At 55.4% G+C, this 27,308-nt stretch overlaps 1 protein-coding gene across 1 annotated transcript; it reads right to left on the bottom strand.

The window, feature by feature from the left end:
- Positions 1-3,784: 3,784 nt before the first annotated feature.
- Positions 3,785-26,775, bottom strand: IL11RA (interleukin 11 receptor subunit alpha). Its single transcript, XM_066338482.1, has 13 exons — positions 26,721-26,775; positions 8,854-8,953; positions 8,456-8,516; positions 8,181-8,347; positions 7,898-8,012; positions 7,016-7,048; positions 6,466-6,629; positions 6,163-6,326; positions 5,909-6,050; positions 5,426-5,521; positions 5,159-5,258; positions 4,461-4,540; positions 3,785-4,340 (listed from the first exon to the last, which is right to left on the bottom strand). Exons 2-13 carry the CDS (start codon positions 8,951-8,953, stop codon positions 4,324-4,326), a joined length of 1,239 nt encoding a protein of 412 aa, XP_066194579.1. The 5' UTR covers positions 26,721-26,775; the 3' UTR covers positions 3,785-4,323.
- Positions 26,776-27,308: the final 533 nt, after the last annotated feature.

The raw sequence follows: 27,308 nt of genomic DNA, 5'->3' as shown, positions 1-27,308 counted from the left end.
CATTTCCGAAGAAATCACGAGCAGCAGTGCTTGGGCAAAGATGTGTTGCTGGCTGTTGCCTCCCAGCATCTCTGTGGCCAGGTGCTTGGCATTTCCCATCTGTGAAAGACCAAAAGCATCCTAGAGGCAGGGAGGGGGCCAGCCCCAGCAAGCAAAGAAAGAAACAACCTATTTCCAGAGGGTGAAGCTGACAATGCAGCAGCAAGAGAAGATGTCTCAGATCTCTCCCTTCTCCATGTCTGGCCTGGCACGTGATGTCTCTTTTTCTGTTTCAGGAAAGAAGAGCAAGGAATTTTCAGGCAGCTAGAAAGAGAGGCAGACGAAGAAGAGGGAGTATGGGGGATTGCAGGGGTCACTAACGGGTTGAGTGCTTGGATCTCTAGCAAGTTCCCAGGCAGAGATATCCATGTGCAGGTGAGATGAAAGCCATGGTCAGGGCGAATGTTCAGCACTACATTCTCAAAGCATTCATGTTTGGATTCACTGGGTCTCTGGGCATAGTCTCTGCTCTTCCTACTCTCTCATTGTCTGGGCAGTGTGATATGGAAGTGGCTCCTGAGGGGGATGCAATCTGTCCAGAGATGGACCACATTCTCCCCCAGTACTCTCAGGACCTGTGTTGGTGACAGTTGTCTCCTCATGTCAGCTGTGATGCCATTTATATGAGGACTGGGTGCATAGGTTACATCCAAGACTTGTTCCCAAACAGTCCTTGGCTCTCTCCCCATGGCCTCTTATCCTTCTTCACAAGGCAGCCCCTGTTGAGTGAGCATCTTTGATGCTTAGGATGTAACTGAGTTTCCAAACTACCTACTCATATATTAATCTATACATTCATCTATCCCTTCCTCCCTGTGACAATTGACCCACACACCCCGATATACATCTGCATGTCTCCTTCCCTCAATCCATGCATCCTTCCCTCCCTGCTGAACCACTGATGGTGTATGTACCCTTAGCTCTCCACATCATCTCATGACACATACAGATGTATGTTTCATGGCTATTATGCTGAAGCTGCTTTTACGTCTTTCCTTGGCTCAGGATTTGGCACAGAAGGAAGAAAGAGCAGCCATAAGAGGTAAGTTGAGACTGTTTTGCTTCACAGTCCTGTGCAACTTGCCTCCTCCCCTCCAAAATGCGGGCTGATCCTGGCAGTGAGGCAGGGAGAGGAGGAGGCTAGTCCTGAGGCTAGCTCAGAAATTTGGCAGGGTTGGTGGCAGTCAAACAACTCAGGCAGTACTGCACAACCGCCCACAGCCAGTGCCCTGCTGCAAAGGCTTTTGCCAAAGCTATAGATTTCCCAAACAAGGCCCTGCCTGAGACATGATTTGGCCACCCTGTGCTGGATGGAGACAATGGATATGGATGTCTGTCTGTCAGTGCTGGGGACCTTCCCTAGTGTGTAGCATTGGCTGATGGAATTTTTTTAAACCAAGAGTATCCCAGGCCACATTCTCCTGCACGTTTTTTCCTGCTGGGCTTGGGCTGGTCCCTGTTCCATGCCAGGAAGCTGGACCCATCCCTGCCTTGTGGATGCAGTCCATGGGCTGCTTTGACCTGGCACATTCGCAGCATCTCCAGGCCTGGCTCCTACCAGCTTCCCTGGTGATCTTGGCACAGCATCCACCCTAGAGAGGACAGGATATGGCAGCAAAGGCAAGTTTGGATGTGCCTCAGTCTACTTGGGGCAGGGTGCATCCAGGCAGGGTTCCAGCCTGCAACAGGAAGCTGCCTGCTCACTCAGTGGCTGCACAAACCACCAGAGAGCCCAAGCCTGGAGGAAGTGCCCTGGCCCCACAGTGGGACAGGGAGGTGCCGGCACTGGGACTGGTCTCATGGTCTCTTCCTGTTTTTCTTCTCCACAGCTTGAAGACAAAGTTGATTTTGGCATCTGGATCCCTCTCCTTTATTCCAGATTGCTGCTCACCCCAGCCCTCCCCTTGCATCTTCTCAGTCTGCTGGAAAGCCCTGTTTACCCACGTCCAGCACCAGTGCATCTTCCCCTTTGGCAACAGAGAGAGCAGCACTCAGGACTAGGCATCTTTATTCCCCAAAACACAGAATTTGCTGTTTCCTTTGGGTCCCAAGGCCTGTGTGTCACATTTACAGGCTGCTGGGGCAGGGAACTGAACCATAGGGCATCCCCACAGGAAGCTGCAGTGCAGGCAGGCAGGGCTTTGTAGTGGCATGCAGACCCCCTGACTGCTCTTGGTATCTCCAGCTACCAAATGGATGGCAGGTCATGACTCCTTACATCAGAGAGGGAAGGCTCCCAGGGCCATGGGCAGCAGGATACAGTGATGAGAACCAGATGTGCCTCTCCTGCCCTCAAGCTGCCCTGGTCACCAGGACTGCGTGTCCCTACTGCTTGGCCAGGCAAAACCCAGCTAAGGAAGGTGAGACAGGGCTTGGCACAAGGGGACAACAGATCTATAGGTTCCCCTGCAAGCAGCAACAAATTTCTATTTGGAGCATGCCTGGACTTTTTGGAGTTTGAAAGCAGGCAGAACACAGGGGCCAGAGCTGCTATCTCCCATTTTCTGGCTGCTGTGCTGCTACATCTTAAGCAGGCATCAATCTGTAAACCAGCACCAGATGCTGGGAAATTACTGAGTTGTTTGCAAACACTGGAGCCACAGCTATGGGACGTACATCACCTGTGTTCCACAGCATCTCTGGACAACCACTGCCTTGATTCCTTCCATAGTGGCAGAGGAATGGGATCTGGTGATGATAAGAGGAGGTTTTCAATGGTAAAGGCTGCTCATGCCATGCTGGGGACTGACAAGAGACAAGGGTGACCATGGCAAGACAGAGGTGACTGTGTGACACATCAGAATGTGTATTGGTTGGGTTGGATGCTGGGGACCAGACCCCAGCAGGTGATGGCAGTGTGATATAGCTGGAGCTGTCAAGCTATGGGATACACCTGGGAGAGGTGATCTGGCTGCTGAGCCTGGAAGTCCAGGCAATATCTGGCTCCTTATACCTCCCCAGCCAGGTTACCTGCCTTACCTGCCCTGTGGAGAGCTCTGCTCTGGTCCAGGGATAGTGCCATGCCAGTTGGTAAACCTCACTGCAGATAGAGAGCTGACCCCCAGCTCTCTCATTCAGCATGTCCGTGCGCATGAGGGACAGTGAGAGGCTGCAACCCCACAGAGCCAAACATGGAGAGCCCCCATCACCCCACAACCAGGCTACCCAGTGAGAGCAGCAGGGAGCCTGTGGGCCCGCAACACATTGCAAAAGGCACAGCCTGCCCTAGTTCCCTCCAGCTCAGTCCACACAAGGACCCTTTGTGGGTGCCTCAGTCCAGACCCTATGCATCGTGGGTTCATGGGCAGCCCCAGGACCCAGGTGGGTCCCCACCCTGCACTGGCTCCATGCTCCATGTGTTGCCACAGTCTGAATTTCCACCCGGCTCCATCTGGATCTTGTTGGGCTGCTGGCATTGAGCACCAGGGTTGGGAGGTGCCAACACATGGAAGCCATTAGAGGGTCTGGATCGAGGTGCGGCAAGGGGGCCACATGCAGAGCAAGAGGGGCTGTGCAGCTCTCTCAGCTGTCATGCTGGTGAGGGCAGGGCAGATGTCCTACACAGCTGCCTGTCTGCATCCTCTTCTGGTATTCAGCCTTGGCATGGGTCTCTCTCAGCCCCTCCAGGCACCTGGGGACAGGGCTGAACAGTTTGGGAGGCAGCCCTGCTGCCTATGCACCTCCTGGAAGGACCATTCCCAACCTGGCACTCACCCTTCCCTTGGCCCAGCATCATCTGCAAAGGGGTTTTGCCTGGACAGTGCCAATGACAGCATTGGCATATCCCCTTTATTGGCATTGCTGCTCTGTCCAGCCACAGCACGGGGGATTGGGGCAGAGGGAAGGGGCAGGGAGTGTTCTCTTCCACCTGCTGGTGGCTGGTGGGGGGTGACAGGCAGGGATCAGCACCCCTTGGCCTGGCACTGATGCCCAGCACCCCCTGGAGCCTACACCCATAGTCCCCCTCAACACTAGGCAGTGAAGTGGGGCTGGCTCAGTATCTTATCCCCATTTGTTTAGCAGCGCTCGGAGGTGGAGCTGGCCTGTCACCCTGAGCCTGAAGTGACTCCAGCTGGCTCCTGGCGGGTTCAGGCAGTCCAACGCTCCTGAGAGCAGAGCCTCTCTCCTTAGGATCCACCCTGCAACCCCAGGGTGTTGGGGGCTCCGACAATGTCCACAGCTGTGGGGTGACCCAGGAGGCGTGGGGTCCTTGGGGGCCAGCAGTGGCATCAAGTCCCACGCATGGGCAAGCAGGTGCAGGAAGCAGGGATCGGCCAGGGCTCACTACAGGATCTGAGCTTCTGCCAAGAGAGAGGATAGGGGGTCAACTGGGACACTGGAGACCTACCAGTGTCCTACCCCATGCTCCACATTCCCTGCCCCACATTTCCCCCTATTCCCCACCCCGTACCCCGACTCACTTGGTAATGCCTTCAAGTGGGTGGCAGCAACCAGAAAGCTTGGTTTGGTCTTGTCCTTGCCATGTTTCCTCACCCGGAGCCTGGAGATGAGAGCAATGGTGGCTGAATACCCCAAGCAGCCTCCCTGAGCATTGAGATTGCCCACATACCCAGTGATCCTGCTGTGCTTCCATCCAGCTGTGCCCAACTGTGCCCAGCTCAGCTTAACCTCTCCAGTGGGTCAGCTCCAGGGCTACAGCAGGAACTGGTCAGCAGACAGAACAGGACTGGGATGGGAACAGGGACTGACAACAGAGCCAGAGCACGGCAGGGGGATCCCACGGTGGCAGAATGAGAGGGGACCTGGGGACAGGATTCCCAGGGAGCAAAGGCACATGGATGGATGTCTGTGCTGACTCTGGAGCATGAGACTCCCCAGCAAGAGCCTTTGAGAAGATATTAGAAGGAGCAGCATGAGGGGATTCAGAGAATGGTCCCTTGGATCTGTGGTCATTAGAAAGAGCCCAGGCAGGCTGGGCAGTAATGGGTGTGCTGGGAAGAGGCATGGGCAAGGGAAGCATAAATCACCCTACGGGGCATCAGGTGTGTTTTGGCAGGGATCCCAGGGTAGGGCTGGGGGATCACAGGGCACTCCATGCTGAGGGCTCAGGATGGGGGACAGCAATCATACACCTCCTCCTTTTCAAAACCCAGCCTACCAGATAAGGATGGTGATGACAAGAACAGCAGCCAGGATGAAGAAGGCAAAGACCCCGAGGGACACCATGACAGCCATCTTCTCCAAGGGGTCACTGTGATCTGCAACAGAGAGACTGTCACAGCTGAGGGATGCCACAGTCCCCAGCACCTGGGGACCCTATGGCATCCAGCAGCCCAGCCACACATGGGCTAGGGACAAGAGACCTTTCCCATTAGTCTCAGACACGCACATGGCACTCCTGCCCACCACCCCTAGCTCTACTCACTGATGGGCTCAGGGTTGGGAGCCTTGGAGGGCTCCTCAGCCAGGCTCTCCAGTCTGGCATCTGTAGTGGTTTCTTCATTTGCTGTGGAGGCGAGGTCTGGAAGCACAAGAAGGGATGGAAACACTGACCAAAAGCATATGCAGCACCCCAGGTATCTTTGTGCCCCAGAGGTCCCACAAGCCCAAGGGTGTCATTGAGGTGCTAATGGTGCTTTGGAAGGCCCACTCTGCCCCAAGCCAGTGCAGGGCAATCCCCAAATGGCATCAGCACAGCTACAGGCTGACATGGGCTGGGAGATATTTGGTCCTCCTGCAGCTCTGCTTCCCAACCTTAAGTGGCCCTGGAACTGAGACTCACTCTGCTTGATATTTGAGTGAATGAGGAAGGGAGTGAAGAGGGGCAGTTGAGGGTTCTGGAGGGACTTTGGGGAAGGATGGCACAAAGTGGTGGGCTGCTGGGGACTGCAGCCTGTCCTCCTCTCACCTCTGACTGGTGTTGCCCGGGCCTCAGGACTCCACTCGCTCCAATTCCCTGCATCCAGGAAATCCTTGGCACTGACTTGGACCACGTGCTCCAGCCCGGTGAAGGCATCTGTGATAACCTCAGACAGATTCACCGTCTCTACCTGTGCCAGGCAGAGCAGAGCTGTAAGGCAGGCAGGGGCATCCCTCACTACCCTTCCTGGCCCCAGGCACACCTCGCTCATGTACCAGCCGTGCCTCTCCTTGCACACTTACCACAGACCAAGAACGATGGATGACCGGTCGGTACTGGAGCCGAAACCTTAGCTGGAAGTGGGGTTCCTTTGGCCAGGAGGAAGGGTACTTCCAGCTCACATGGAGTCGCCGTGGGGCCAGGGGGATGGGCTCCACCACCAAGCCCTCTGGAGGGTCTGGCTTAACTGTGTGGGAAAGGACAGGAAGCCCTTGTCACCCCGCACTGCTGTGCACAGGGGTGTAGGGTTCCCCACTGTCACCCACAGGTAACTGCCTAGGGATGGACAAACAGTGGGACAGACAGACAGATGGATGGGGACTCACTGATGGCCTGCATGGTGACATCAAGAAGGCGGTAGCTGAAGCCCAAGGGGTTCAGCTCTGTGATGTTCAGGCGGTAGGAGCTCCAGAACTCTGACCTGTGGACAGTGCAGGTGCCAGGGCGGGATGGATCCTGCACGCACAGCCCCACATGCCTGTTCTTGTTCCTGCAGACAGGGAGGCAGGGTGGTGACATGTCCTACCCACCCACCATGCACAGTTTCCAGATGCTGCCAAGGAGGTGCCATGGGAGACATCCATGCCAAGACCCAGATGGAGGAGGCAGGCCCTCTGGCTCAGCTGCCTCACCCTTCCAGAGTCCGGCATATCCCTCTGAACATGACAGAAGGGACCCTCATCCCAGCTCCACACTCTGCCTGTGAAGGTCCCTCCCTGAAGAAAACCCTTCTCCCTGAGGAAAACCCTTGTCCCAGACTTCCAGGGTAGCTGGGGTCCCTGATGGAGACCCCCAGCTCTTGCTGAAGACAGCAGCAGAGCCCTTGGGATGGGGTCACTCCCTAGAGAGCAGGAGCAGTGTGGGAGTCAGTCCTACCTCCGCTTTTCTTCGCCTGTCAAGGATTTCTTCCTGCCATGGAGACAGATGGAAAAGCAGATGATTAGGATGAGGGGGCAGCATTAAGTGAACCCCCCCATGTCCCAAAGGAGGGACAGAAGTCCACACTGCAAAGCAGCCCCACACTCTCACGCTGACATGCATACACATGTGACAGCATGGAGGGCAGAGCTAAAACCATGTCTGGCTCTCCTAGTGAACAGCCTGGCAGCAGGAGCTGGGCATCCCGGAGAAAAGAAATAGGACACCCTTCCTTGCCTGGGATTTCATCACTCAGCAGCAAACACACAGAGACACTGATAGAAGCAGCTCCCCAGAGCCTGGCTTCAGCCTCCCCATAAAGCCCCCCAAATCCCATGCTTTCACTTCCCCTCCCTGTGGAGCCCCTGATGCTCCACTCAGCCCCCTCCCCACCAAGCTCCCGGCTCCTGCAGCTTTCAGCAGGACTGTGCTTTATGAACTCCATTGGACTTCAAAGCTGCCTGCTAATTTGGCTTGCAGGGATAATTAGAAGCAGCAATGCTGTCAGGGCTCCTTTCATCCCAAAGCATGCCAGAGCAGAGTGTGGAGGCTTGCAGATGACCTGCTTCTCTTTTATTTGCCCCTCTGGTGCTGGCAGAGCTGTCAGCAGGGAGTGGGCCTGCTTGTGCCAGCACCCCAGTGCTGCTGAGGTCCCCACTGAGAGCAAGCAAATGCTTAGTGCTCTGCTCACCCCAAGACAGGACCTGCTCTGGGGTACAGCATGGTCCTTGGGGCACGAGGTGAACCCAGGGCATGCGTGGGATTTGGTAGTTATCCTTGGCTGTAACCCAGAACTCACACCATAACAAGCCCAATCCATGCCTTGTGGGGATACTTCACCTGTATGTGGTGATATATCTGGTGGGGAGAAAGGTCTCCACACTGGAGGTCCAGGAGCAAGAGAAATTCTCATAGTCAGATGCTCTGCAGGACACAAAGGGGACTCCAGGCAGGTCTGGGGTCCAGGGGAAACAGCAGTCAGTGAGGAGTCCCCCATCCCACAGCCCATCCAGCACACAGGGTTGCCTGTGTCAACACCAAGCCCCCTTTTGGCAAACCCCTGGCAGGGGTGCAGGCACCACACTCCCCCTAGAACAGCCCAGCTGACAGACAAGCTACTCACGCCCCAGGCGAAGAGACACGGTGTGCAGGAGGTCACCATCCTTGCCATGGCAGCTGTATGTCCCCATGAGGGCCAAGCTGGCACTTGGCAGCACCAGGGATCCCTGCTGGATGGCTGAGCCCTCTGGCAATGCCCCAGCACCTGCTCGTTTCCATTGCACTGGTGAGCTGAGGAAGAGAGACCAGGCAGGCTGCGTTAGAGGACAGGGATGCCCAGGCCCACGCCATAAACCATCCCATTGGATAGACCCCTTGATGTGCATGGAAAAGACATACCTGGCATGGACACCAGGGCATGACAGGATCACATCTGTCCCCAGCTCTCCATACTGCACGCCTGGAAGGACACACATCCCAAGTGGGTGTTATCACTCCATGCCACTTCGTGGCTAGGGACACAGGTGGGGAGGCCCTAGGGCTGTACCCTACAGTGGGCACTGGCTATGGGGTCTTGCTTCACGCAGGTACCACCACAGGGGATAAGTAAGGACTTGTCCCAGCTGGGGCTGGGCAGTGAGCAGAAATACAGGCTGGCCATCACTTTAGGATGTAGGGCTGTGTTTCATGTAGCCCTAGTAGGTCTGCTCCTGTCTGGAAATGGGGTGCCCTCAGGGTCCTCATGCCTGGGACATGGTGGGGGGATTCTGTATGGAGGCACTTGGTGCGAGTCTCACCTTCCTCGCCCCAGTCTTCAGGGATTGCAAAGGAGGCTGATGCCAGGGCTGCTGCAAGGAACACCATCACCCTGCCCAGACCTGGGATGGAACTGCGCATCTGGAGGGGGCAGAGAAGGGGAGAAGAGAGTGTTGTTCCCTGCAATAGGGCAGCTCATATGGTCCATGGCCCACAGCATTCCTGCAGGGCCATGGATCCTTCATTCCCTTTCATCTCATTGCGTCCTGCTGGGGACAGAACAAGGACTGAATCCTGGGACTCCAGCTGGAATGTCTGGCAGTGTCTGTGCCACAGTCACAGCAGATCCCTGGCTGCTGAGCAGTTCCCATGCCTGGAGCAGGGATGCAGGGGGCAAATATTGACAAGGAGTTTGGAGCTGTGTGGGATTAAGGGTTCTTTGCCATTGCAATCCTGTGCTGGGATCCTTGTCTGGTTCCGAGTCCCAGGGTGGTCCAGACACCTGTGCACATGCAGTTGTGGGTGGGAAGGGACCAAGGAGAAATTCTGGCCTGTATTTACATGGCAGGTGACAGCAATTGGATCTAAACAGACTCACAGAGTCAGGGAGAGCAGGGCTGTGATAGCTCAGATTGTACCAAGTCTCACATCACTGCCCATGCCTGCACCCAACTGTGTGGCTGGTCCAGGTACGTCTCCATTTGTGGGAGAATGGTGCTGAAATCCTTCTTCTCGCTTAGTGATCACCAATGACAGGAGCAGGGGATGCAGTCAGGGATGTGCATCCAGCTCTTCGTGGGTCAACCCTGCCACAGACTGGAGTCTCCCTGCCAGCATCACCTTTTCCATCCCAACCTACACCGTTATGGGTACATCAGCCAGTGTCACCCACAGCCAGTGTTGCCTGGTCCTACCACCATCATCCTGTCCACTACAGCCAGCAGTGCTCTATGATATCCACCCCAGCCAGCAACCTTTCTGTGCCAGTGAGCATGACCCTAAAGCATCTGGACCCACTTGCAGAGTCCTGCATCAGCAAGACATATTAGCCAGTCCCTGTCCATCCCAGCCCCATCACCCTGTCTGTGCCAGCAAGCATCACCCCAGGGCATACAACCTGGCCAGCATCACACTGTCCCTACCACGAATGCCACACGGTCTCTGTCAGTCAGAAATTAATAATTTCTCCCTAGAAGACTCCCCTCACAACTGGACAGGCCTATTTATTTACACCAACACTGTTGGGCTCTGCTCCCAACTGCAGGCAAGGGCTGAGGGCACATAAGGCAGTGAGGTCCCTTGCAAGCCCCAAGAGCAGGCATAAATCTGTAGGCATAAATCTGTGTCCCCCTGGGTTCAACAGCTAAGAGACTGGAGGAAGGGATGCTCCAGCCCAGCAAAGGCACCCCAGAACAGCAGCCTGCTCTCCTCCTGTGGCAGACTGCCCATGGCCACAGACCAAACTGCCTGGCGAAGGAAACAAGAGCTACAAGGCAATGTGCTGCAGAGGGGAGGCGTGCAGCACCCCACATCAACCCTGTTCTGAGCATGCCAGGCAGCCTCAAACACAATCCCCGAATGTAAATAATTTCATGAGACTGTCATAAGCTTTTCCTACCAAACCACCCTAGAAATGTTCCCAAGAAATATCAGTCAAAAGGTCTCTGCCAAAACTATGCTGGTAAGTAACTAGGAACGTTTGGCCTGAAAGTAAGATATTTTGGTGATGGAATAAGAAAAAAAAAAAAAAAAAAAAGAAGACAAAAAGGAGTGTATTTTGTCTTAAAAGCAGCAACCAAAAATAACTCCAAAAACCATGTGGGCTGGAGTGAAGGAATAGTTCAAGGGGGAGGGGGAAGGGGAGTGGGTGTATGTGTGTGTGTCAGGAAGAAGATAGAGTGTGTTAATATACAGAAAGAAAAATAGCAATAAAATAAAATAAAATAATTTCTTCTCCTGACCACCCTGTTTTTTCATTCAAAAGCTGTGGAGATCTCCATAATGACCCAAGTGATTAAGTTTAGTTAGGGACCACTAGCCTAGACCCTAATCTTAGTGGTCCCTAACTCTAACCCTAAACCTAACCCTAACGCTGCTCATCCTGACAGCCAGTCCACATGTTCCACCCTTTGTCCCAGGGTTCTCCGAGAGCTCCCCATCCTCACCTCAGCACCCCATGTTCACCCCCGCCAGCGCAGTGTGAGAAGGCAGCACTGAGCTCCTCCAGACACACACTGACTCAGTAAACGACCCATAAGAGCACTGCCATAAATGATCACTGGGGACAGAGCATCACTGCAGAGAGAAGCAGCAAGGCAAGCCTTTCCCTGCCTGGCCAAAGGCCACAAACAAAGAGAGAAAGAGCCACAGAGCTGGAGAAGACCCAGAGCCCTTGTCTGCCCCAGGTGCAGAAGCAGGGCAGGCAGCCAGGTGCTATATGACAGCCTGCCCAGAAAGGATCCCCTTATTTTCTGCCACCAAACTCCCTGGCCAAGGGAAAAACAGGCGTGCAAATGAACACAAGCGTGTGAGCGGCCAGGCCTACCTTCCTTGGTGCTTCCACACCCCCACAGATGGGCACACAGGCAGAGAAAACATCCCTTGATGCTTGCACCAGCAGTGACACATTCTGGGGACACAGAGTCCCGGCACAGTGGTCCTGGAGCTGAGCCGGGACAGAAGGAACAATCAGAGCTTTTCTTCTTCCCTTCATGCTAATTCTGGCCAGAGAGACGTCTGCCGCCAGCCCGGGCTGGGTGACATCCCGTTGCTACAGCCAGGGCAGAGGGACCCAGCTCAGCCTGGGGGCGTGGCTTGGTCCCGGTAGGACGGGCAGCAGTGCCGGACCCTGCTCCCTCCACACGGGATGCTCCTGTCCACTGGCGTGGCCAGCGTGACCAGGCAGCCTCTGGCCCCCGTGGATGTGAGCCAGAAATGCAAGGTGTCGCTCTCCATCCCTCCCTGATCCTGCTGTTCTGCTGGGCACCATTTGAGCAAGATTTTGGGCAGTGGTGGGGAGAAATAGTGACATAAGCCCCTTCCTGCATGCAAATGGAAGTCCTGTAAGCCAAAACTTCCCTCAGAATCATGGCCATGTGCACCAGCACCAATGTCCGCGTTGGGCGTGACAGTTCCGTCGGCACAGCTGCTCTGTGCCATGCCCTGCCGTGGCCTGGCAAAGCCCAGCACAGATTCCTGGGGGAAGCCAACTTTCCATTGTGCTCGGGGCTTTGAAAGACATTGGATTTTGTTTTCTTAGTGAGTTTTTTTTGTTGTTGTTGTTTTACTTCATTTGAAGTTGCTCTTCAAAGCAAATGGGCTGCACACAGAGCTGGGATGGTGGGGACAGGGACAAAGGCAGATGACACTGCGCCTCGAGGCTGCAGATGGCAGCGTGGAGACATGTGATGCTCCCCACCGAGCACAGAAAGCTGGGGCGCGTCTTAACCTCTTCTTAGGGTGGTCGAGGGCAGCATTGCTGCAACAGAGAGATGGCAAGTAACCCAAGAGCACTCGGCAGCTCTCCCTACTCTGCCAGGCCCTGATAGAGTCACCCACCTGCAAAAAGCAATGGGCAGGAGCCCAAAGCTGGCTCTAATGCCCCAGAGATGGCACCACTCTGAGCATCCCCTGAGCTGGGGGAGCATCCCTGGCCCTGTGCCACAGACCCTCCTTTCTGTCAGCGACTGCTGTAGGAAAAATGTCCTCTGCTGAAATGTGAAATGTTGCAGGAATTACCCTCTCCTTTTTTCCCTGTGGAGAAATGTGCCTTGGGAGCAGTGCCTTACTAATCCCTTGCACTTGACAGGCCCGAAGAATCACAATGCCTTGCTCTGAGGAGCCATGGCATGGCCTGACTATGTCCCGGTCACTGCGAAGCTGCCCAGATCGTGCAGCACTGCTGACTTTCATCATCACTGCATGAACATGTGCCTGCGAGGGGAGCATCAACTCCACTGCTGGATGAGCCCCTGCAACAGCCACCCCTGCCCTAAAGGCAGCTGACACCCTCCCTGGGTGCCCAGAGAAAGCCCAGCAGTGGCAGTGGGTGCTGGAGGAAAGCATGCCCCTCACCACCACCAGGGCCACACACAATCTCCAGGACTCCAGCAGCACCTGAGGCACCACCTTGCCCACCTTGGGCACTTCAGGGGTGATGTTCAGAGCACTGTCCCCAGGTCCTCCCAGTGTCTTGGGGACCTCAAAAGGGGCTGTTTTCCTCTGCACCACTTCTGTGGGGTGCATGTCCCCCATGCCTGCTGGGGTGGGGGGTACCATGTTGGCTTGCGCCAAAACACACACATGTATAGTTGCAGCCAGTGCAATCCCAGCACACTGGAATTACTCCACTTAAACCAGTAAAAGCAGTTGGAGTCTTTCCCTGTGAGGCCAGTGCAGTCTAATAAGACCTGTGCACAGGCTGAACATAGGACTAAATCCAGAACAGTCCTGATGCAGGGCTAAACTCAGGGCAACCCAAATACCGGATTACACCCCACAGCCCAGAAGGAGAATTAAATTCCACCCAACCCAGGATAATTAAATCCAGTGCAGACTAAATGTGTTCTTAAACTCATCCCAGCCCAGGAGTGGGGCTAAACCCAGCTCAGCCAAAATGTGAGGCTGGACCTAGCACACGTCAAACATGGTTATGCCATGCTAATGCAGGGCTAAACTCGGCACAGCTCATGAGTGGGATTAACTCACAGCTCAGTTCCAGCACAGGGTTAACTTCAGCACAGTCCAGTCGTGAGGTTACACAGTTCAAATGTGGAACTAAACCAAATGCAACCCTGGTGTGGGGTTAACCTCAGCTCAGCCCAAACACGAGGACAACCCTAGCACCATTCAGGGAACCAGTTACCTCCACAGCTAGATACAATGCCCATCTCCATTCAAACTAGACCAAGCCCCTCCAACAACCACTGGTGATAGCCAGCTGACCTGAGTCCCACTGGTGTCCAAAGTGAAGCCCAAACCCCTCCATAACCCGAGAGTCACCTTTCTCCTCTGTGGAGCAAGCAGCTGCCAGCAGTTCCTGGTGCTTAGGGGCCCCTACACACCTCAGCATGCCAGCAGCACCATGGAGGTCAGGCTCTGCTCTTACCCCAGCTGGGAAACTCTCACCCCAACGCCCTGATTTCCGCTCTCCTCTGTTCCATCCTGCGGGAAGAAGTCTCTGGCTCCCAGTTGTAACTAGAGGCATCAGCAAGGGCCAAAACAGCGAGGGCTCTGTTAGCAGCCAGCAGCCCTGACACTGTGCCAGCTGGCAGCATTTGCATTCCAGTGGGGGAGAGAAGGGGCGCCCCCCTCCCCATCCCCATCCCCACACTCTTCTCTCCGAAGCCACGTGCCAAAGACATTCCTAAAAATAATCTCCCAGCTATAAAGAAACCTACCAGTGCTGTAGCTGTAGTGCTGGAGGGTTTCTTTACAGCTTGGAGATTATTTTTAGGGTGGAGGCATGGAAGTTGGTGGGAGGGGGTGCTGCATCCCCACTGTCCTTGGCACATGGTTACAGGACAGGGATGGGCACAGTGCTGGATCTGGGGACGCGGGTGGGACCTGCCAGCAGACAGCTGGGCCACCCTGTGATTACAGCAGGGTGGGAAAGGCTTTTCCTGTCCCAGGAACATTTTAAGATTTGGGACATTTTTCTGCTCCTGGGCTCAGCCCAGGCTGGCAGAGAATTAAGTGAACACGCAGCTCCCAGCACGGCGGAGCAGCTGGGTACCAGCCTGTAGCCTGCCCCTCCAGGACCACCTGCATCTCCCAGAACAAAGTTCCCTCATAAGCTGGTCCTGGAGCTGATACAAGAGCGCACACATCCATAAAGGTAGAGGATAGACATACATGTACATACCTGTGAATGCCCCAGGCACATCCAGCTCCCTCTGATGCTCCTGATGAACTCCAGCCTGGGGCTGAGAACTCTGATCAGGAGCGGGGCCCCACAGCATCCCCCATACACGATGCTCCCCCTTCCCTCCCCCTGCTCCAAAGCTGGCCGGAGCCCAAGAGCCATCAGGCTCAGCTCCATCCCTGAGGCACGAAGGCGCATGGGTCAGCCAAAACACAGCAGGGCCAAAATAAACAGCTCACCTTACACAAATGCTCCCCCAGCTAGCAATTTGCTGTCACTCCTTTTGCAAAACAAAATCCCTTTTGGGCAAGAGAGGGATTTCAGGAGTCATTAGGACCACCTGGGCAGCCAAATAAAGCCATCACCAAGGGGTGGCCTAAATAAAGCCACCAGCAAAGGGTGTCCTGTTAAGCTTTTGTACATCACCAGCAGTGTGCCTGTGGGAGAGGGGCGAGGGGATGGAAATCGCAGGCCCCCAACAATGTGTGATGTGGCGATAGTGGTGCCAGTGTCCTTCACCTGGTGGGATAACCACGACCTCCAAGCTTGCAGTCAACCTTACCTACTTTCATAGAATCATTGAACAATTAAGGCTGGAACTGACCTCAAAGATCATCAAACTTGCTACCCGAAGGCAGCTTAGGGGAGGCAGTTAGGCACATGGCAGGGACAGAGGCTGGGAAAACACATCACTGGGGGCAGCATCCATGCCCCCACACCACACTTCTTGCCAAGCCAATCAGATGGCAGTCCCCTAGCCAAAAGGAGATGGAAACGTGGCAAAAAAGTGGAAAGAAGAGGAAAACATGGGGGCTGTAATACAGGGCCAGGGGATGGGGGCTGAGCCCTGCCTAAGTTGAGAAGGTTGGAAAAACACCGTTCAGCTCATTTTTTGCTAGGGGAAAAAAAGCCCAGCCAAGTTCTGAAAGATTAAGTGTGATTGTATCCAGGAGGGGGAAAGCAGGGCCATGCAGTGAGTGTGCTGACACATCTCCTTCCCCAGTGCTGGAGAGAAACCCCAGCCCCACTCAGGGCCAGCTCTGTTTACAGGCTCCTATTGTCTCTTTTCATTTGGATTCCACCCCCCCCCCCCCCCCCCCCCAGTGTTATAATTCAGAGTAAACAAAGCAAGCAGCCTCTAACTCCAAACATTTCAGCCATCCCAAACTTTCTCTGGAGGGGGGCTGCCCATGGAATTTTCCTCATCCAAAAGAATTTCGAAATGTTCCCGTTGCAGCCTGCTCTGACTGGAGGCCAAGACAGTTCCAAAATTCTTCACTAAATGCTTGAGCTGCCCTGTTCACTGCCACAACTCCGGCTGTGCCCCAAAGCTCCCCCCATGCACAGAGAGATCCTCTGGGCTGGCCAGAAGGGAACAGAGGCACATTCCAACCTTCCTCACAGCTCATCCCATTCACCTGAAGTGAGACAGCAGGCCTTGGTGAGGCTGGATCTTACCTTTCTGTTTTAGGCTGCCACTTCAGTTCTTACTGCTCTAAGTCAGCAATGTTGGTGCAAAGTACTTGGGTGCACTGGGGGGTATGTGTGGCAATGAATCCCAAGAAAACGCAGTATTTCCCTTTGCAGGCAGCATCTCTCTAGCACCAGGCAGAAGAGGAGAGGGTGCAGTAGGTGCCAGGAGCAGACAGTGGCACCTTGAGCACCAGGAGTGCTTTCTGCAGCAGTGATGCCTCTTCAGTGCTGTTGGGTCACCACATGGGCAGGTGGACCAGGAAGGGATGGTGTGCTGCATACATGCCCCAGGATGGAGTGGGGCCACTGTGCCCTGCACACCCCTGGCAGATGGTGCGTGCAAGGGAGGACAAAATGTACTCCAGGATGAGCCAAGTGGTGGGTGCCACCTAAGTGTGTTGCTGCTCCTTAGCGCACATTGTGCTGTCAGGGCATGCACCCTGGTCCCAGAAGAGGTGGGACCCTGGTTAGGTCAAGCAGAGACCCCAACAGATGTCTTGGCTTTGGCTAAGTGGAGATATGAGGTGAAAGCCATGAGACCCTGGCATAAGGGTGCCAGCACTGCTCCACTCACTGGTAATGGGGGCACTGGAGGTAGATCCTGAGACAGCTGGAAGGGGAAGAGCCCAGCTAAAAAGCCCCACAAAAAGCCAACAGTTGTGGGAAGAAGTACCTAAACTTCAGCCCAGAGTGGATTTGGATGTCAATACAAGCCATTGGAGTGGCCTGGCATGCTGATGTCCCTTGTCTGCAGTCCAGAACAGCCCCTGAATAAGTTTCACCAGATAGGTGGTCCAGTACCCCAAAACACAACCTGACATGCTGAGAAACCCCCACATCTTCCCTTCCTGAGCACACGCAGATATTAGGGACTGCAACCCCTTGATGAACATGCTGTCACCCCAGGAAGGCAAAGCATTGCTGGTACCTGCTGCATCTCCCACCCACCGCATCCCACCCTGGTGGGCGCAGAGCCCTGTGCCACCACAGCAGCACTGGCAGCAGGGAGATACCTCAGCTCCACGCCGGGCTGGAATCTTGCTGTGGGACGGGGCTCTGCTGGGTGCCCCCGCTGCCTCTGCACCATCTCCCTGCGCCGCCTCGCTGGGTTCTCCTCCTCCACGGAGGTTGCTCAGTGGTTTGGCGTGGGAGTGGTCCTACCCCCCCAACCCCAGCAGCCCCCTCCCCTATAAAGGGGCCAGGCAGCGGCTGTGTGGGGAGCAGAGCCCCCGTCACAGCAGATGGGGTCTGTAAAGTGAGGCTCCCCCAGGTGTGTTTGCCTTGGCTGGGGCTCAAGCCTGTCCAATTAGAGCTATAGAAAACATATCACAAAAAAAAGAGGGGGGAAAAATAATCCTCTCCCCTGTGCTGGGGCCCAGGGTTTGGCCGGGGTTTCTCGGCAGGCCAAGCGCAGGCAATGCAGGCTCTGCTGGCAGCAGCCCGGGGAGGGCGGGATGTTTGTGGATATTAAAATGCAGTCGTAAAGTAGAAGAAAAGGGCAGCCTTGTTTCAGAATGAGTCTCTGAGGCTTTCCCCTCTCCCGTCATGCTCGGCACCTGGCCGGCAGCACGAGCAGCTCCCCCTTCCCACAGCCCCCCCCCAGCTCACCCAAGGGCTGAGGTGCTGTCAGCGAGACTCCATCCCTCATGGACTGAAACTCATTGTCTCCAAGAGGGAGCAGATTTGGGAGGGTTCCTCTTTACAGCAATCCATATTGGGTCAACATTACAGCTGTGCTTCTGTAAAGCCCACCCCTGCACATCCCTTCCTCGTCACCCCTGCAGCTTTCTGCTTTCCGTTGTCCGCTGCCCTGCCTGCATGGAGCCAAGGCTGCCTGCCCCAGCTATTTGGCAGCAGCCACATGGCAACACCACCAGTTCTCCACTAGTTGGCCTCTCCCTGCCTCTCTGCTGGAAGTAAAATCAACTGGATGGTCTTTTGGTCAAGGCTTAAAATTATTCACAGGCACCCAGCAGCTTGCACCCACGCAAAACAAAGGGCACATGGCAGGGTCCCATGGGGCTCTTCCCATTCCCAGGGACCCCACAAACCTCTGGAGAAGCCCTCTCCTTGGGATATCTCCCCAAAACCATCCAGGAAGCAGGATGCTGCCTCTCCACAGCATCACCTCTGCCTCCATGCTGCCATGTCCAGCTCTGGAAAGTCACAGCAGAAGTCTGGGAAGAAGTTGCAGGCATTGGCTCAGCAAGGGTGGCTCCATCCTGGCCCACCTGCTCAGCTGGAGATACCCAGCACACCCCTGGCTTCACCACTGCCTTGTGCCCTCCTTCGCAGCTTAGTATGGAGGGGACTTTGGGCTGCGAGCCTGGAAGCTCCCCCACCCCATCCATCCATCCATCCATCCATCCATCCATCCATCCATCCATCCATCCATCCATCCATCCATCCATCCATCCATCTCTGTTCCCATCCCTCTCTCTTTGCCCTGTACAGGCTCTCCAAGCCCCCGTCCCCCTGCCCCACGAGGACCTGAGGCACATCCCATACCCAGCCACGGTCCAAATGACTAATGCCCCGGCAAGCGAACCGGGTGCCGTCGGGGCGAGCAGGGCCTGCCCCTTGGCCGTGCTCCCTCCCCGCAGCGGTGAAATCACGTCTGGAGAAAGCCCGGGGAGTGAGGCGCCGGGGGCCCCCCTGCTGCTTCCCAGCGAGGATGCTCGCTCCCCGCCTGCTGGCCGGCTGCCCCCGCTCTGCAAACCCCACATCCCAGCAAAGGGGTGCTCCAGGCATGCAGCCTGCAGCAGAGCCTCATACCTCATCTCCTTCTCCTCACTCCAGATCCCATAGCAGCATCTCAGCTGCGGAAGTGGCTGTGAGATGTGGAAACGCAGCAGCGAGCCCCAGATGCTCATAAAAGTGCTCCCGGAGAGTGGGCAGGAACCTCTAATCTCCTTCTAACTTCTGTAAACCCGCCAGAGGCCAGGCGGCAATGAGGGGTTGAGGGGGTACCCCTCCTGCTGACACAGCAACCCCCTCCACCAGCTGGCAGGGCAAGCTGGCTCATGGAAGGAGCTGGTGGCTCGGGCTGCCCGGAGCCAGTCCTGGGCAGCAGCAGAGGGGACAGCGAGGGACAGGCCACCAGCACTCGGCCTCGACCCGGCACGGCACGTGCCGGCTCCGGCGGGGGTGACGAACGCGGCTCCTGAAGCGCCTCCGCCGGTACGGGAGCGTGGCTCCGGGTTAGGGTTTAATTACCTGCCTTCCACCGCAGCCGATGCTCTCCGCTCCCTGAACCGCCACAGGGACCCCGGGAATGTCGTCCATCCCCCCCTGGCCGGGGCTGCTGGCATGGAGCAAGCAGGGCTGCGGCGGGGAGCTGGCTGGGAGCATGCCGAGGCTGCATCTGGGGGCTATAAAAAGCACGGCTGTGGTATGCAGCGAGGCACTGAGAGGGGAATAAAATAAAATCAGGTGGTGGATGAGTCGGGTGCTTGCTTCTGCAGCAGGTCTGGCGACGGTGCTGCTCCCCATCACCCCTTCCCTGCTCCCTGCCCGGCTGACAGCCCGGTGAGCTGGGATTTGGCAGAAGGTGGAAGACGCAGGGTTGGGTTCATGGGTAGTGAGGGGGGTCAAGGCTGGGGAAACAATCGCTGGCTCTGGTACATAGGCTCCTGCCCGGGATGGAAGCATTGCAGCCACCCCTTGCCCAGCTCAGAGACACCAGATCCGGACACTCAGTCTTCTGGCAGCTCTAGAGGATTAAGCGGCCAGAGCCGCCTTTGCCAGGAGGAAGCCCCACCGTGCCCCAGCACCCGGGTCCTCGTGCGGACCTGATCCAGAGGGGACAGTAATGCAGCAAGCTGGGTACACAGAGGGCTCCCCTCAGGCCGGCAGGAGCTCCCTGCCCACGGACGTGCCGTGTTTGCACAAGTCTGAGCAGGGGAAGGTCAGATTAATTTTAAACCTGAATAAACAAGGAGAGAAGGCGATGCCAGAGCTCACCCTTCTCAGTAAGGATGCCCAGCAGCAGAGCACAGCACCCGCAGTACAGTTCTGCCCTGCCCAGGGGTTTGCATTCCCCCTAAGAGAGCTGGAACAGACTCGCAACCACGGACCTCCCTTAATCACAAGGAGCTCCCAGCTGAGTCAGTATTGGCAGCAGGGAGAGCAGCTCCTGCTTGATTTTGCAAGATTCCTCTGGTCTTCACAGGGAAGCACCCACCCTGGGACCCCCATCCCACTGGGAACAGCACCAGGGCTCCCCTGTTCCCTGGCAACAATGCACAATGTGGTCTTGGGAATGAACAAGGAGGAGAAAAGAAAATAGTAAAATTGTTTGTAGGTCAAGAGGAAAATGAAAAAAAATGAAGTTTGTGTTTTTCATGCCAAAAGGAAAATGAAAACCAAAACATTTTGTTCTAAATGATAGGCCTTGTTTAGTTTTCAGTGGTTTTACTTTTTTAAAAAGGTTTGAGTTAAATCGAGCTAAATTTGTCTTCCAAACATTACCTTGGGGCGGGGAATAAAATAAATTGGAAAAAAAGAAAAAAAGAATAAATCAAAACATCTCATTTGGAAAATGTCAAGAGCAAAACGCTGTGGCTTTTCCAGCCTGGGAGAACCGCAGCTGGGCGCAGAACCCAACCTCGCTTCACAACTTGCGACAGCCCCCCCGAAGCAACTTTTTTTCCCAAAAAATAAAGCAACTACTGAGCCAATTGATGGCTGGCATGGCTTGTGCCCTGGTGCCCGGCTCCCATCAGGGGTGTCCCCACTGCCCATGCCGGTCCTCAGGACCTGCTGGAGCATGGAGAGGCCCTGTTACAATCAGCAACCATGCGCATGAGCTGAATATGAGCTGAGCTGCTCTCCAAAACTCCTCTTTAAATGTCTTTTCTATTAGGTCAGCATTCTTGCGTCGCCCAGGGAAGGTGGTTATGGCCCGGCAGCCCGGCACACAGGCTCCTCGGTGCTTGCTGCTGGCTCTTTGACAGCAAGCAGCCTGCCCACACTATTAAATTACTGAGAAAAATGGATCATTTCACCAAAAATTAGGTGCAGGAACCTCTCATACAGTGGCAAGGCAAGCTGGTAATTGGAAATTCATAGAGCTGGCCACAAATTCTGCCTCTGGCTCTGCTCCACCCTCCTCTAGTTGTGGTGAGGGATGGTAGAGAGGTGTTCGCTGCCATCCCTGAAATGCTGCCACTGATGGAGATGCATCAGCCACATCGCCAGCAGCAATGTGAGGTTCCCCGCATATGCTAGGAGGGTTAAATGCTGCTGCACAGTCCCTCTGCCCTTAACAGGTGGGGAAAATAGGTGAAGAAAAAGCTTTCAGAGACCTTTCCAGGACTGTAGGAAGAAAGTTCTCCATGCATGGCTCACAATCAAGCACCCTACTGGAGCAAGCACCCTCATGGGGACATAGTTTGGGGACGCAGGAGGACGTGTTGCACAGCATCATCCCATTCTAACAGCAGCACACCAGGGGTGCTTCCCCACAGACCTTGCCTTGTTCAAGTCCTTCATCCATCCATCCATCCATCCATCCAGCCAGCCAGCCAGCCAGCCAGCCAGCCCAGGCACAGCATAGGCACCACTGCTGTTCCATCCGAGCTCGGGCATCTCACCATCCTCCCAGACCACTCTGAACCCAAGCCTCAGTGCCTTGCTGAGCAGAGATCTCCAAGACATCTCCAGGGCAAACCACCCAGCTTCAGGAGCTGCCAGAGAACCCAGCGCATATCTGCAAACTCCAGCTCAGAAGGAGGAATGTGGATGTGTAGCAGATCAAGAGCTGTGTCTGCAAGATAGTCTGAGAGACCAGTCCCTCACACTGACTGCTCTCTGTGCCAGCACAGGAAATGGAGGTACTCATCTTCCTTCCTATGTACACTGTTTTTTGGATGCTGGGGTGCAAGGACTGCGGGCACAATCCCAGCTGGAGAGGGAACCAGAGCTGGGCACAGGATCAGGGAGGCCAAAGAAAACGGATGCCTCCCCTGGCACAGCCATACTCCAGCCATGAAGCTGCAAAACTTAAAGCCAGGATAGGGTGGAGCAGCTTCAAGGGAGCCATGAAACAACCCAGCGGGAGCCTTGCAGGAGCACAAAAAAATCAAAAGCAGCTGAAGCACCGAGGAACCCCTGAAGTTGCGTGTTGGCCTTTGCAAGACAAGGATGGAGCAATAGCTGGTTGGGTCCACCAGCTCCTCCTAAGCCTTGAGGCCTCAGCCAAACTCATGGAAAGCAAAGACTCCTGCAGACCTCCCCAGCAGCTGGGGGCTGGCCCTGGCCCTGTAAGGAAGTCTGGGGAGGTGCCAGCTGGCCTGGGCACCCTGCGTGACAGCAGCTTTCGCAAAACCAAGCTGGGCCACTGCAGCCAGGCCATCCCTGGAGACCTTTGCAGGGCTGTTGCAGCACAGCTGTTATGAGCTCTGTTGCAACACTGGCACAGCACTGGGATGGACCACAATGAAGACCCTTCATAGCAGCCCTTTCTGGTTTTCTCTGTCTATTTTTGCAGGAAGGTAAGGGCTGAACTGAGGCTTTCATGATGTTACTGAATTCAAAAGGCACTGGATACCCATGCCAACCTTCATCAAAAAGGGACTGTGATGTGCCTATGGGACTACTGGTCTGTCCAGGATGAAAGCCTTCTATCCCAAAGGAAGGGGATGGGGAAGGAAAGGAAGGCGAAGGAAACAGCTGGACAGGCACAGCTACGCCAGCCCAGGGGCTCCAGGAATGCTATGCCAGCCCTACTGCCTCTCATGTGCTCTTTTGTGAGAGCATCCACACCCCTGAGGCTGCCAGCAGGATGGCAGGCAGCAGCTTCAAGCCCTGTCTGGAGCTCCCCAAGGTGGGACAACACTTAACTACAGCTGAGCACAACACTCCTCAAAGTCAATGAGCTGGAAGACCCTCCTCAAATAGCGGCAGAGATGATGGTCCACCAAAGCTGGAAGCTTCTTACTTCCCTTCTTCCCCTCAGTGTGCTGTCAGCACTGGCTTCTCAACAAGGCTTAGTATGCATTATTTTCACTTTGGGAGGTGAAATAAACCGGAAGATGCTCAAATGATTTTCTTTTCACCATAAGGATCTCATTAGATGATGGAGCCTTGAACTCTTCCACCTCTCCCTATACAGCAATCTCCACGGGTCCATAACAATTTTTATTTAGCAGTTTCTATTTTTGCTGTCTCCATACTGAGAGGAATGGACCAGAGCTGAGCAACCTCTGGGGAGCCCCAGGCTAATTTCCAAAGTGATTTCATCATTCTCCCTTCTCCTGGTCAATGCAGTCTTGCCTGCATGCATGCCATCACAACCTGCGTGGGACAGCCCCGAATCTGACCATATCAGGTCCCCTGAGGTCCCTCCAGCCTCCTTGTCCTCTCCAAAGCAGCTTTAGGAAATATGTACAAGCATGTGGATGTGATCTTCCCCTGGCCAGACTCTTCCAAAATTCCTCAAAAGCCTTTTCAGAAACGACCAATGCCCGCTGCAGCAAGCCCAAGCCATGCTGATCAGATGTGACCAGTGTGACCACAGGGAGCAGTCCTGGTCAGACAGAGGCAAATCAGGTCTTGACAGATTCCTTGTCCCTCTTTTCCTCAATGGAAACACCAGAGTAGGAGGAGCATTTTTTTTGCCAAATCCCAGACTCATACCACTAGAGAGAAGGAATTGCACCTTCCAACCCAGCCATCTACATATACTGGAGAGTTATAGGTAGATGCTCCAGGGGCTGCAGATGGTATGACCTTTAAAAAGAGCTCAAAGCTCACCCGATCCCATGCCATGCCAGAGTGACTCAGAGACCTGGGAAGCAGCCAAACTTGAGAGATAATTCCTATTTACACACTGATCCCTGATACTGCAAAGCTGCTACTAATCTCCAGAAGAATTTTCCTTTTTTCACAGAAATGGTCCATGGGAATCTGGCTGTTGAAGAGCCTGCAGGAAGGTGGAAGAAACAAAACCACAACCGCAAGGCATCTGTGCCCTTCCCCACCTTCGTAACCTGGGAGAAGAAAACCACTGCACAGGGAGGTGCAGAGAAATTTGCTGGTGGAAACTCAGGTCGTAAGGTCATGGCATCCCCGTCCAGAGAGATTTGGTGATTTTCACACATGAGGTGCTGTTTTAACCACAGGAACACTTAGAAAAACCAAAAACTCTCTAAACATCCCGGCAAGCCAACTCAGACATCCCAGGGCTAATCCCTAATGCTGGCATTGTATCAGCATCCCAAATGTTGCTGAAGCCTTGGTGTATTGCCTATAGGGAAGAGCTCCCATATCTTCCAAACTCTGCCCTTGGCTATATCTTGGGCAGGGGCAGAGCCACTCTCTTTCACGCCTAAACAAAACGAGGGGAAACAAGCTGTGAGAGATGCTGAAATTTTCCAAAGGGAGAAAATCAGAGACACAAGCTGGCACCTGCCTTCTCCAGTGGGAAGCATCTCACAAAGGGTTTTCCTCCAGAGCCAAACCTATGGGAGAAGAGGAGGCAAGAATCCTTTGGCTTGCTTAATCTGATGAGGAAGCTATAAATATAGCAGGGTAAACACCAGAGAGAGAGAAGAGGTCTTGAACTAAAAGCACAATGTTGGCACAAACCCACAGGGGAATAAGCTCTCCAGGAACGCATTCAGCAGGAAACCGGAGGGAGGTTGAGGCCTGTGTGAGCAGGAAGAGCCTGGAGTTGCCTTTGAACAAGAGCAGAGTGGAAAGAAAGGGTTTGAACTGAGTGCTCAGCCAGTTCATGGCAGGTGAGGATGCCACACACTGTTGCCATCCACGAGGGTTTCCCCACTCAGGACAGTCCAGGTGAGCTGTGTGAGAAAGAAAGAGGAGGCAGTACACCTTCATGTGTGGGCTGCAGGTGTGGGCTGCCTGGGAGCCCACCCAGCAAGACAGCTTCTGATAAACCCAGCAGCTGCAAAGGGGAACTGCTGTTGCTGCTGCCCTGATGAAAACGGCGGGGAGACTCTTCACGCAGTGAGTCATTCATTCATCCTTCACAAACAGGGCCAAGCATCCTCCTTCCCCCACTGCTGGGACAGGGAAAAAGTGGCTTATTAGATATAATCAAGTCAAGTTTTCCCCTCCCTGTGAGGTTTCTCTTCCTGGAATAGGAAGCAGAAGACCAGAACTGCTTTTATTCCACTTTCCTGCAGGCTCTGCCATTAGCTGCACCCTCCAGGGAGCCCTCCCCACCACCCTACTGGACACCACATACCTTGTTCACCCATCACTGGTGACATCCAGCCCTGTGCACAACCCTGCAGCCACTAGTTAGACCCTGTCCCCCACCTCTAGTCCCACTTTGGCTGCAAAGGTCAGTTTGCAGCTCTCTGGAGAGCACATATTGCCCTTTTCATTTCTGCCCCACAAGTGCCAGGTTGGTGGGACAGAGGGTGCATGGGTGATGAGGGAGCACTGTGGCCATATCCCATTCTTGTCCCTACCACAGGAGAGCCTCCACCAGCTCCCTGTGAAGCTCCTCTCCCTGTGCCAGGCTGAGATGCTGTGTGCCTCATGTCATCACACACATAACCTTGTTGCGACCTGCCCTCCTGTAAACAGGTAGAGGGCAAACACGCTACCTCCTTCTGCAAACACAACAGCCAGACATGGGGCAGTCACCTCCTGGCACACAAGGCCCTTGGGCAGCCCCAGAAGTCTCAGCTCTGGCTATGCCACCAACATGTCTTGTATGCCAGTCACTCCAACACCATTTTGCGAGCATGGCTACCCATCTGTGAGCTGCTGCAGTGCTGGGTTTCTTCCGATCCACGGAGACCAAGCAAAAGGCACCCTCACACCCCATCACAGTGGGGTCACAGTTGCTGACAGTGATGTCCAAGCCAAGCTGAGCCCCGTGGGCACCTCCGATGGCTTTCACCAGCCCAGAGGCAGAGCTTGGAGGGGACCTGGTGGGTGACAGAGCCAGCCTGTAAGGGTTGTGGTGGGCACAGCCCAGGGGTGGCCACTCATCCGTGGCTGGCACAGAGAAACTGGGATTGAGACAGCATCCCGGGGCAAGGGGGGACAAGGCAGGCAGAGCCCTGCCAGTGCCCGCGCATGGGAAAGCGCCTCTCTTAGCGCCTCTCCTAATTAGGAGCAGCTTTTCCCTGGACCCCCCAGGAGAAGAGGGGGCCCTGCCAGGGGGGTGCTTTGCCTAGCAATCCAGTATTTCTCCAGAAAACCCCCTTCTGTGACAGCGACAGTAGTGGTGTTCAAATCGGGAATGGTAGGGGGTGGTCTGTGGAGGCTGGGGAAGGGGCTCAAACATCCCATCCTAGGAACACCAATCCCCCGAGCATCTCCGGGCAAGGCGGAGGCGCAGAGGGCGGAGAAGGGGGAGCAGCGCTGGGTACCCACGAGCAGCTGGGAGGGACTGGAAGGACAAGTCCCCGGCAGCTGCTTTGCGAGGGGACACAGACACGCAGACATCCACACACACCCGCACAACTTTCTCCACCGGGCAGCAAACAGCTCCGGGAGCTGTCTGACCGCAGCCGCGCGTCCCTCACCGCGAAGTCGGGGCGGCGGCGACTCGTTCCCCTCGCGGGCTGGGGACGGGGGACGGTTCCCTACCTTCCTGCGTGGCACCGCGGCTATGTGTCCATGGCGCTATCGGAGCGGGAGCGGGGCCGGGAGCGGGGCGCCCGCACCGGGCTGGCTGGGGCCGGTAGCGCAGGCGGTGCGAAGCCGCCGGGGCTGCCGCCGCCGCTCCATTGGAGCAGGGCTCTGCCAATCTGCCGCCACCACCCCGGGACGCTTCCTGCCTATGAGCTGCCACCCGGGACCGGGAGGGATCCGAACCCGCTGCCCACCGCTTGCCCGGAATTCGCGGTTCCCCCCGGGGCTCCCCGTCCAGTCCGGCCGGAGCGCTGGGATGGGGATCCCGCCATGGCGCAGTGATGTGCGGTGCCCTCCGGAGCGCGAATGTCCCCCCGAGGCTCAGGAGCCCCTCGAGAGTGCACAAGCCTCCCCGCTGCTCTCGGGGTCAGCACTTCCCGCATTCACCAACCCTGCCTGCCCCTATCCCTGCATCCCGGACAAGTGGATGCAGGCAGCTCCTGCCTGTGACTCAGTTTCCCTTGCCCCTGGGCGCGCCATTTCTTTGTGATTATTGTGGTGGTTTATTTGATGGGAGACATGCAGGGTGAAATCTGGCCATGG

The sequence above is a fragment of the Sylvia atricapilla genome, chromosome Z, assembly GCF_009819655.1.
Source record: "Sylvia atricapilla isolate bSylAtr1 chromosome Z, bSylAtr1.pri, whole genome shotgun sequence".
Classification (NCBI taxonomy): domain Eukaryota; kingdom Metazoa; phylum Chordata; class Aves; order Passeriformes; family Sylviidae; genus Sylvia; species Sylvia atricapilla.
Note: the sequence above shows the minus strand (reverse complement) of the source record. Positions and strands in the feature narration are given on the sequence as shown.

Coding starts and splice junctions, on each gene's coding strand:
- IL11RA (XM_066338482.1), bottom strand. CDS start 8,953: ATGCGCAGTTCCATCCCAGGTCTGGGCAGGGTGATGGTGTTCCTTGCA. Junction 5,522..5,908: donor CCGGGCAACACCAGTCAGAG/GTGAGAGGAGGA, acceptor TTGTGCTTCCAG/ACCTCGCCTCCACAGCAAAT. Junction 4,541..5,158: donor GTCATCACCATCCTTATCTG/GTAGGCTGGGTT, acceptor TCTCATCTCCAG/GCTCCGGGTGAGGAAACATG.